Source organism: Theobroma umbraticum, unplaced genomic scaffold, assembly GCF_002168275.2.
Source record: "Theobroma umbraticum cultivar Fairchild unplaced genomic scaffold, ASM216827v3 scaffold_34.0, whole genome shotgun sequence".
NCBI classification, from domain to species: domain Eukaryota; kingdom Viridiplantae; phylum Streptophyta; class Magnoliopsida; order Malvales; family Malvaceae; genus Theobroma; species Theobroma umbraticum.
Genome location: NW_018397275.1, coordinates 7,322 through 19,085, shown reverse-complemented (window position 1 = coordinate 19,085; position 11,764 = coordinate 7,322). Strand labels below are relative to the sequence as shown.

General features: G+C 35.7%; 2 protein-coding genes across 2 annotated transcripts; one reads left to right on the top strand and one right to left on the bottom strand.

Moving 5' to 3' along the window:
• The first annotated feature begins 2,499 nt into the window (after positions 1-2,499).
• On the top strand, positions 2,500-5,778 carry LOC110427439 (auxin-responsive protein IAA27-like). The gene is made up of 5 exons (XM_021442965.2): positions 2,500-3,262; positions 3,735-3,949; positions 4,772-4,913; positions 5,270-5,331; positions 5,543-5,778. Exons 1-5 carry the CDS (start codon positions 2,682-2,684, stop codon positions 5,578-5,580), a joined length of 1,038 nt encoding a protein of 345 aa, XP_021298640.1. The 5' UTR covers positions 2,500-2,681; the 3' UTR covers positions 5,581-5,778.
• Positions 5,779-6,353: 575 nt separating this feature from the next.
• On the bottom strand, positions 6,354-10,596 carry LOC110427421 (DNA-directed RNA polymerase subunit beta). The gene is made up of 4 exons (XM_021442939.2): positions 10,089-10,596; positions 8,430-8,874; positions 8,179-8,294; positions 6,354-6,897 (listed from the first exon to the last, which is right to left on the bottom strand). Exons 1-4 carry the CDS (start codon positions 10,513-10,515, stop codon positions 6,476-6,478), a joined length of 1,410 nt encoding a protein of 469 aa, XP_021298614.1. The 5' UTR covers positions 10,516-10,596; the 3' UTR covers positions 6,354-6,475.
• Between the last annotated feature and the right edge of the window lie 1,168 nt (positions 10,597-11,764).

Below are 11,764 nucleotides of genomic sequence, written 5' to 3'. Positions count from 1 at the left end.
CTCACGATAATACTTATTTTGCTATCTTCAATTCTTCATTCATTGCCCTTCCTGATCGTGTAATAATTTACATTAAATGTCACTAAATTATTCAAGACTTGCACCTTGACAATTTTTTTTTAAATTAAAATTTTTTAGATTTTAATCAAACGAGAGAAACATATTCTCAATATGTTATTCATCAACAAGTGGTGGAACATCATAAAATACATAATCATCAACTGTATCAAAACCCTTGTTAACCATGAACACGACTTACACAATCCCTTCCTTAAAAATGTGTCGCTTTTTAATTTCCCGTAGGGCCTGGAGGGGTTGTTGAATGGCTTGAATAATATCCCAGTCAGCACATGGCTGAGAGTGAGATGAATTGATTGCCTGCAAGACTAACTTCCTATCCACTTGTAGCTCAACTTTCTGATGACCAAGTTCCCAATGCACCCTTACAACTTTTAAGTAGTGTCTGATTAATTATTTAATGGCATAAAAGTGGAGAGGTTCATTAAATGGGAGAAGAGACTTAAGGTTTAACAAATTGTTGTATATATCAAACAATAAAATTATTATTTGCATATATATATATATTATACATATTATATTTAGGATGAGATAACTTTAAAAAATATATAAAATAATATTTTTATGAAAGAAAATAAGGAAATTAAATAAAAAATGTAAAATTAAAATAGCGAGATTTGAGCAGAAGATTGAAATTTCGAAACCTCTTTCTTAGGGTTAAAATAAGACGTCAACTGCGATGAGGAAATTTCAAATTTGGAGTAGAAAAGGCTCAAATTAAGAAACAAAAATTATATACTATCACCTTTTTTTTAGGCGACCAAGGGGTAAACGGTCAAGCTAACTGGTTCACCACCGCAGTCATTGAGTCAATGACTCAATCATCACGGTTTACCTCCGTCAACCCCAACAACTATAACGCCGTTATGTTCCCCAACGACCACATATGGTGACGTGGGAAGCTCTTACCCGTTCATGTATTGAAGCTTCCGTAGAGCGTCGGATGGGGGCGCACGCGAGGTAATGACTGTTTTTGGGGATTTACACAATTATTACGAGGAGATACAGGCGTGGTAAAAGATTCACCCCGACAATTTGACTGCAAACCATCAGTAAAAAAAAGAGGAAGGGGCAAACTGCAAAGTCATACAAAGATTTCGACTAAAAAAATAAGAAAATAATTTCCTAGTATCCTCTAATGACTCAGTTTTTTTGGCCCATTGATCATCAATTCTTGGCACATGAAAGAAGTAATAATTAGAAGTTATTTTTGAGATTTTGAATAAAATTAGCATCATCCATTTTCAAAGCAAAGTTTATGGCATTAACCAAAGTTTTAGAAAGTGAATTTGGGAGGAGATTGGGTAAAGTTGAAGGGGTTTATTTAATATATATTATGTTTTTGGAACCCACATTGAAAGAAATGAAGCTATAGGATGCAGAAATGCCAAAACGACTGCATGTAGATTGTTCCATGACAACTTGCAAACAAAAAAAGCTCAAATTTCAAGAGCTTTTGTTTAGGGTTAGGGTTTTGGTTTTATGTAGTCCCCTTCAACATTGCAAAATGAATAGAATAAAATCTAGTAAGAAAATCTCATCTCCCACCAAAAGAAGAGTTATCATCATCAGGTCTGAAAATTTTATTTTGTCACGGTGCTTCATTTTCAACCCTTGACACGCTCAGTTGTTCCTTCTCGTGCTATCCCTTTCCCCGCTTTGTGCTGCCGCCTGCCCGCCTGCCTGCCTGCGCTCCTCCTCTTGGCTCTCGCTCCTTCACTTTTTCTCCTTCAACGTACTACCCATATGCATTTATATTATTCCTTTAAAAAAAACAATTTTCAAAATGGGTTTACTGTCTCTTTGCTAACTTGTACTGTTAGATTCGGTGTTGGTTAGCAGGATACGTGTTAAAGAAATAGTAAAGCACAAAAAAAATATTGTGAGAAGAACAGTGTGTAAAAGGTTGCCGGGACTACTCAGTGAGTTGTCGGTGGAGCTTATCTATAAAGTTGTGTAAGAAACAACAAAAACCCAAAGATAGAATTACATTCACTTCTACTATAATCAACAAAGATTTGTTTAGTGTGGTGAACAAATAATTTCATTCACAGCTTGACAGGTGAAAAAGGAAAATTTTACTTCTTTTTCTATATTACAAAGTTATATTTTAACGAATCAACTACCTTTTTATAAATCAAAGTGATTAAACAACATTGATCAAATATCTTTAATAGTAGTAGTTTGATTACAATTTACCGTGTTCACAAAGAAGAATGAAAATCATAAATTCAAGTTTCTTTCTTTTTTTTTTATGTCTACAAATGGATGATGTTCATACAAATCTAAAGTCATCTCACCTTTTGTTATGGTAAAGTAAAGGTAGTTTTTTTTTTTTGGCAACACCAGACATAAAGTAAAATTTAGAGAAAAACAAAACAAATGAAAAGCAAAAAAAAGAGTTATAATACTAAGCAAAGCAGCTATACAGAAAGGCCAAAGAAGCTTCTTTTTCTGCTTCATCAAAAACCAGCTCTCCCCAGAGCCTAGCCAGACTGGTTCTCTCTCTTTCTCTCTCTTCTCACATTGGCCTTCTTCTTCTTTATTTTGCTTGTTGTATTGTATATATTTAAGATAAGAAGTTCTTAGAGTTTCAGACCTTGATGTCTACACCTTTGGAACATGATTACATAGGCTTAGCAGAGACTTCTCCAATGGAAAGAAGCTCTGGAGAAAGAAGCTCTGAGAAGATCTCTTCTTCTTCTTCTTCTTCTTCTTCAACTCACTCCATTGAAGACAAAGCCAACAAAACTACCAACAATACTTCTCTTAATCTCAAAGAAACTGAACTGAGGCTTGGCTTGCCAGGTTCTCAGTCTCCTGAGAGAAGAGTCTCTCTTTTTGGGAAAGATTTGGAGAGTAATGATAAAAGTAGTGGTTTTTCTGTAAGCCCTTTGAAGAACTTGGTGTCTGGAGCTAAAAGGGGTTTCTCAGATGCTATTGATGCGTCTAATGGGAAATGGGTTTTCCCTATGAATGGTAAATCTGATGTAGAGTTGGGTAAAGGTGCTGTCTTGGCCTCTTCTAGAGGTTGTTTGGAGAGCAAAAGCAATTCCCAGCAAGCAAGGGTATCTATACCAGCCATGAACGAGGTTGGTGGTCTTCCTCAGTCTCCAAAGCCAGTTCAAGATAAGAAGAATCTTGTTTCTCCTGCAAATGAGCATGCTAGTGCTCCTGCTGCAAAGTATGTTTATCTTCAAACTTGTTCCTTCTTTTTAATTGCTGAGGAAATTTGTGAAAATGGAGAAGATATTTGCTATTTTGAAGTTTAAAGGAAAAACAAGTTAACTTGTAGTGGTTTTTTTCTTTTAACAAGTTAAGCAATGTCGTTTTCCTTGTTCGTGCTGTTGATGGTACCACAATTTTCGAAGCAATATGAAGCTCGCATCTGATTTTCCGTATTTTAATTGGTCTACTCTTTCTTTGGCAGTTTATTTGAAAAGTTCTTCTGAAACCAGAGGGCCTTTTCTTAAGAGTTTTCGAGTTTTTAATTCGGTGTTCATCTTAGCCCTTGTCTTGCTTTCTTTCTTTTATATCTCCACATACTTATTTCTTTAATTGTTGGGAATTTCGACCTCTTTGGTCTACTTTTGCTTGTATAACAACTGTTCAGTTTATAATTTTGCATCAATTATTGAGCAAGATTTCTGTAACAGGGCACAGGTGGTAGGATGGCCACCAATTCGTTCATTCCGGAAGAATACCATGGCCTCTAATTTGGCGAAGAACAGTGATGATGCTGCTGGTTGCCTCTATATAAAGGTGAGCATGGATGGAGCACCATACCTGAGGAAGGTTGACCTCAAGACCTACAAAAACTATATGGAACTCTCATCAGCTTTGGAGAAGATGTTCAGCTGTTTTACGATTGGTATGATTGCCCAATCCCTTCAGGCATACATAGCTCTACTTTAGCATGCATTGTGTGCCCACCATTAGGTTGATTTAGAAAGGCAAAATTGCTCGACTAATCATGAATACCATAAATTGCATCTTTATTGTGATAAAACGAGTTACAGTTGCAGTAAGTGTGAATATTTTCCGTAATTTTTGTTCTTTTCCCAATTCTCCAATAGCTGATTTTTCATGCTTGTTCTGAGCCACAATGTATCTTTTTTGTTTTAAAAAAAAAAAGGGATTATCTTATTATCTGATATGTGTACTCTACCTAAAATTAAATAAGGGTTTTAACACCTTTTTTAGAATAAAAATGCCCTCTTTTCCTTTATTTTTGATTGAGTTATCACATATAATTAACTGCCATAGTACAAATTTTTTACAAATATAAATTCTTAAGTCTTCAAAATATTTTTTAATATTTTGATTTCCTAATTCTATAATAAATTGCATTGCATAATAAATTCTGCATAGAATATTTCATTGTCGTTATTAATTTCATTTAAAATAGTGCTCATATATAGCAAGATTCATGTGCAAAATAGGCATAAATTAAAAAAGCTTGTGGAATAAAAAATTCCTCGTATATGCTTGGCAAGGTTTCAAACTTTGTGCGGTGACAGTTTTGATCTGAAATTCTCACTGCAAAGGTAAGCTTAGTGAGTTTAATCGCTTCAGCCACCAAACACTCTTTAGTAGATCATGAGTGTAATTTTGTTTTGTAACAGCCAGAACATTACTGTCATTTTATAGTCAAGTGTGTGCTGAGTTGGGTGTATGGATGACTGTGATTCAGGGCAGTGCAGTTCGCATGGGCTTCCTGTGCGAGATGGTCTCACTGAGAGTCGTTTGATGGATCTGATCCACGGATCTGAATACGTCCTGACATACGAAGACAAGGATGGTGATTGGATGCTTGTCGGTGATGTTCCGTGGGAGTAAGTGCTTTTCCTCCTAGATAGCACTTTACATATTCATTTCAAAATCTTGGATAATTCTTGGTGGGATGTGGTTTTTTGCGCTAAATTGTATAATTTACAAACTGATGAAAGAAATTGACTGAAATTATCTACCGTCATTTCCTATTTTTGATCATGACCAGTTATATCAATGTTGATTTGAAAAATGGCGTGGCATTATTGTGCAACTTGACATTGCAGTGTATCACTTTTCCTAAAGTAGAGCCTAATTGATCTATATTCCTGCAATCTGATTTCTTACATTTAGTTATTGTCTTACTATATTTTTTCTTTATGATGATAGATTCCTTTATCATGTCGTCTTTGTTACTCAGGATGTTCACGGATTCATGTAGGAGACTAAGGATAATGAAAGGGTCAGAGGCAATTGGACTAGGTATCTCTTACTGATTAAATAATGGCATTCATTTCCTTAATCATGGTTCCAACGTAGTCTCTTTTTTTTTTAATTTTTTTTTCCAATTTTAGTTATAATTTAAAGGCAACATTGAATTGGCTTGCTTTAAATTTTGATCACACATTTGATTTCCCTGAGTATCAATTTGAAGTCATCCTGATATTGGGTGAGTCCATTTGCCTGCTTCCAGCTCCAAGGGCCATGGAGAAATGCAAGAGCCAGACTTAAAAGGAAAAGCATGGTGAAGACCAAAACCAAACAAGTCTTGAAAACTTCAGAATTTGAAGGGTGATGAGTTGACTATATATATGTATATGTATAAATATGTTTTCAGCTATGATAAGTTTGATGTATTTAGTGGAATTTTTAAGAAAGACAGATGATGGCACTGGAGACATATCCAATTATTTAAGGTTTTCTGGTTTACCTCTCTCTTCTTTTATCCTTTCTCCATTTCTGTATTTTCAGTACTGTGTAAATGGATTGATTGCCGATTGCCAACCTCTTTCACTTTCTCTTTCTCTCTCCCTCTAAAGGAAGAGCACGCCTGCCTTCAAAAGTCTTTCTAATCAATCAGACAAACAAAAGATAAAACAAAACAAAAGAGAGAGAGAAGAAGCCTTTGAGTAGTTGCAGTTGCAATGGATCTAAAGCTTGGGTGATGAGTGAGAAAAAGCCCGCTTAGCCCGTCAATTCAAAGACTCATTCTGATTAGAACAAATAAAGAATGACCCTGTTTCAGATATTTTCCTTTTGGGTAATGGATTATTCAGCATGGCTTTCACTTTCATGTTCCTTTCGCACCATCCCTTGATAATTATTTAGGACACCCGGCTTCTATGTGAACAATAAAAAAGATTTATCACAACAAAATTTAATTCAGACATAGAATCAAATAGTGGATGATCAGTGAAGTCTCCCGAAGATTACTAGATTGTGCTTTGGGATGACAAGTCAAATAAAAAACATTGACAGTCACATCAGTAAATTACAATGGAAAGACATCATAAGGCATGATCCTAAACATTTAACGAGAAAATATTCTCAACTGCTATGAGGAACAGAAAAATATGGACACGAGCTTCATCTAGTGAAGTTAAAACAGATCTGATCCTGGAAAATTTCAAGATTCTGGGTTCGAAATTTGCAGATACACCATCTGTGTATATCCATTAAATACAGATCTCTCAAGCCTGCCTAAACCAAGCCGCTGAAACAAGCCATAGCGGCCATCTTCAACAATAGGAGTAGGCGCCCGAGCAGGATCATAGCGAGTTTGGTGGGTGAGGGATGGACCAGCTGCTGGTGGTAGCTCCCAATAGACATCAAGAATCGATTCAACAAACCTGCTATTTTGGAAATGTTCCCCATAAGAGATTGCAGTCTTATTGTGGTTAAAGTTATCCCGCATCTCCCCACTAACGCCCCACCAAGCTTCATGTGGCCCACAAAGTTCATCTACATCCACAGCCTTCTCCCAGAATTTCTTTCTTTTCGATCTAATCCTGGCTTCATCACTGTCCCTAAAGCAGCTATGGCCACCTCCTGAATGAACAAAGCTCAATATTAGGGAAGACAAGAAAACAACCTCAAAAATCAAAGATTCAAACAAACTATATTTTACACATTAAAATTTACACAAACTATTATTGCACTTAGGGAACTACAGAAGAACTCAAAATAGAGTTTCAAAGAGAAGTACCAAGCCTCCGAAAATGAAATAATTCCTCAAGACACAATGTGAAATCTTTTCTTTGTGCTGGCAAGAGATCATATTTATACACTCTAAGTTAACACTTACCTATCATCTAACTCCAAGCAACAACAAATGGAAATAAAATACAAGATACTAAGAGAAATAAAACCATATGAGCATTACCAGAAGATTAGGTCTTATTACACTTAAAAGTATAATCATAACATTTTAAGAGCCGAGTCTTTCACTTATGAACTGATACAACGAAAACTTCGTTTAAGCTTTATTGAAATTTAACTAATCTCATTTCTGTTCATATATGCTTTTCCTGGCATGAATTTCAATAGTGATAAATTTGCAGGAAAAGCAAATAGAAAGACCAATCAAGACATGATGGCCTTGCATTGAACCCTTCTAGTCTGCCAAACAAGAAATACCAGAAGATTAGGTCTTGTTACTCTTAAAAGGATAATCGTAAACCAGTCTCTCTTACTTACCAAGTCATGTGACAAAACCTTCATTTTAGCTTCATTTAAATTTGACTAATCTCATTTCTGTTTATATATGTTATTACTCACATGAATTTCAATACTAATAACTTCGCAGGAAAAGCAAATAAAAGCACCAATCAAGACATGATGGCCTTGCAACAGCATTGAACCCTTCTAGTCTGGACTGGTAATGTATGATATTCACTGCATAGCTAGAGCTCACAACACAGCTGTTGATTAAGCAGCAGTTTACAACATGGAGAAGATGAACAAAAAGGAATTCAACTAGAAATGATTACACACTTAGGAGGTGAAATGACAATAACGAGGGACAAATCAAGAAAGCCAATTAAAATTATTAGTCATGTGACAATGACGATGATGATTCCAAAGAATAATATGATTTATGAAGAAAATAGGTATTCCAGCTTTTAGAACTCCTAATCAGATACCTACTGATGATCTTACAAAAGGTATGGCAAAGTGATGGAGGACAAGAATTGAAGTCAAGGATATACACAGCAGACAAAATGAGACAAGATAAAATTGGATGCAGACCAAAGAAAGCAAAATGAAAGGACACTCAGAAACTGAAAGGAACAAAAGAAGAGAAGATAAAAAGGGTGTGAGAACATGTACCTCTTATATAGAACTGGTCACATATCTGCCTCAATGAATAATGATCTCCGGTTCCAGTATCATAATTGTCTTCAAAAACAAGATGGTGGAAGCCAGCTTTCAATGCCTGCTTTAGCCTGTTCATGAAAAGCACAATAAATTCAAAACCAACAAAGGTAAAGACCAAGACATTAAGTAGTCTTAAATCATCATGAACAAAATCTTAAACTTGTTAAGGGAGAAGATCACCATTTCTTTGATGCATTTAGTACCTTTTCAATTCATTTTGATGGTCATCAAAGAAGACAAGAACCCGGCTGAAATCAGAAATTCCATGATTTTTCAGCACCCTATCCCAATCAACACTTCCAAAATCCACAAAATCTTTTCCAGCAAAGTATGTGCAATTTCCATCAACATAAGCTGGCCCCTTTTTCAAATACTTCTCAGGATGCCGGGGTGTGAGTGAAATGATTCGTGTGTCAGGCATTGCTTGCCGCAGAACCCACGTTGAATGCCCCTTGAAAGCACCACTCTCAATCATTATATCTGGTTTCAGCCACCGGGCAATGAACCATAGCCCAAAGCTATGGTCAAAACCCATTCCATACATGTTGTTTTTGATTGGACGTGTTTCATATATTGGTACAAACTCCTCCAAGCCCTTGATTAAATCTTTGGATGTCCATTCAACTGTTTTTCCATGTTTCGATCTGCCTTTTTCCAAGGACATGATATGCATTAAATGGGGGCAAACGTAAGAATTAAGAGTTAAGATTAACATAAAATCAGTTGTTTAGCATGAAAAAAAGTTAATAAAATCTGATCAAGTTTGGCATTAAATAAATAAGTCCATCTTCAACACCATACACTTCCACAAAAACAATCAAAGGAGCATATCGCAAAGTTAAGAGGTTAAATATTATTCAATAGTCCAAATGGCCTCAATTTTGACATGAACAATAAAAACTCATACTATATAACAAATGACCAGGAGAAAATTGAGGATTAGTTCTTGATCAATTGACATTGAACAACAAACAATAAAGAGGGTTGAGCATGGATTCATGGTTTCTTATGAACAAAATACAGATTTGAAGCCAAGTAGGTAAATTCAAATTGATTGATTGACGGGCTTAACTTGAATTAGAAAGAAAGGATTTGGATTTCAAATTTAACATAAATTGTACAATAAAGCACAAATAAACATATGACTTTCATGATTATTTTCATACACATGAATTTATTGGCATTGCTATTTAGTGGCAAATTTGTGAATTTAAAATTCCTCTTCTCATACCCTTTCAAACATATACATAGGAATATTGAATTTTAACTAAATTCTGCATAGTGTATTCATTTCATCCTCACAATTGATATAACAAATACAAATCCAAATTCATGTTTTCAAACATGGCATAAAAGTTTTAGCCAAATTAGTGAAAAGAAATATCTGCTTGAAAATTAGTTCCCAAATAAAGTGGAAAAGTATGAACCCACTTTCTTTAACCGCTATCAAATACTATTATAGAGATAGTTGCATGACCAATTATTCCAGAACTAAGCTTTCGAAAAAAAAGAATCAACTTTTATATTTATGCTCTAATAAATGCATTAAGAAAAATCAAAGATTTAATAGTACATACAAAATGGTCATTTATTTAATTGTATTCAAAAGATTATTTGAACTAATTAATCATTATGAGAAACGAATAAACATTTGATCTAATCACCATTAAGAATCAGAAAATCAAGAGAAGATAGTCATATGCATAGCTCAATAATGGAAAAATGAAGCTATGCAAGGTAATTTATCATAATTGAGCAAGGAATCGGCGCTGCATTCAGCTGATGAGAATGAAGTAAACATAAAAACAAAGAAAGTTTCAGATCCGATCGAAAACTCCAATAAATCATAAAGCAAAACTTACACCAAGGAACGCCGAGGGATCCGAAATCGGAGTCGAGCCCATCGAGCCCGAAGAAACTAGCCCGAGAGATCGGGTCATAAGAGGAAACGCAAACGAAGGACCGAGAGTTGAGAATCAAAGAGAAAATCATAAAAATGATCAAAGCAAGGCAGAGAGAGAGGCAGAGACACGGCGATTTCACGAGTCCCAAGCGAGAAATGTAATTAGTGGCCAAGAGATAGAGGTGTTGTTTCTTGGTTTTGGACTCGTCCGCAAGTAAGTTAGCGGACTCCGAGTCCGAAGAGACGGCGGTGGCAGCGGTGGTGGCGGGGAAGTCGGAGTCGGAGTGGGGCTGAGTCCGGCGGGAGGAGAGCGCTCGGTCCAGCATTTTGGTGGGGGTTTTGGGAGAGTGAGAGTGAGAGTTGGATTGGGAGTGCCGACTACTCATTTTGGGAAGCGAAAACCTGGGGAAAGGGTGGGGGCTGCCTTGTTTAGTTTCTTTCTTTATCTTTTCATTGTCTATTTCATGGTTGATTTGATTTTACTAAATATTAAGTAATATATTTTATAGTATATTAAATTTATAATTTTAATCCTCAATTGCTGATTTAACAAAATATTGCTATTACAGAGAAATTTTAAATTAAATTTTTAAAAATACTTTTAAATTATTATCCTTACTTCAAAACTTTTATTTTTTTTTTTTGGGTTCTATGGGCTATTGTACTAGACCAAGGTGCATAACCCAAAACCCTTAACAAGTCCACAACAATTTGTCTCATTATTCAAATCACATATTACAACATACACACTCATATTCAATTTAGTTAGAGATAAATAAAATATTTTAATTAATGTATAGATAAATATGTTATGTTTTACATAAAAACGAATACATTACAAAATAAAAAAAAATCAGCTCATTAACCTGTAAAATTAGAAACAATTAGAAAGCAACTCAAAAGTTCATAAACTTGGAATGTTGTGAGAAGTGAAGTGTTATAATGGTTGAATGATAAAGTCAGAGTGCAGTGGTTTGGGAAATTATAGAAAGGAGTTAATGGCTCTCAAGAGTTGTAGATGAGATTGCATTTATACAATGTAGTAGCAGATTGGACAAATTACCAGTACTGTTTCACTTTATTGCAGCAGAAAGGTGAACCGTTCATTCCATAGTCCATAGTATGTTTTACCACCAATCTTTTCTTTGCATTTAGGAAGGGAAGGGAAGGGAGAGACGACCCACCATAGCCACCAAGGTCCACATAAATCATTTACAAGCTCTTTCAATTGCAATATTGCACAGGAGAGAGAGAGAGATCATGGCCTCCCTGGACTCCCCCAACTCACCTCCAAACTCATCCTTTGCAATAAGGGAAACAACAACTCATCCCAAAAGGAATATGGCCTCAATATTAGACCCAGCTCCCAACTCACCTCCAAACCCCTCTTTGGCAGTAAGAGAAAGTACAGCTCAAAGCTTCTTGAGAAGCATCTCCACCAAAGAGACCTCCTTCGCTAGCTTCCATTTCTCCCCGCCTCGTTACAGCACTCCAAGTCTCCACTCTACTTCACCTCTGTCCTCACCTCTCCGCACGTTCAACCCCAACCCTGCTTCCAACCACACCATCAGCCTTGACGCTTCTTATAAATGCCTGTCTTCAGTCCTCAAAAAGGACGGTCAGATTCTATCCATC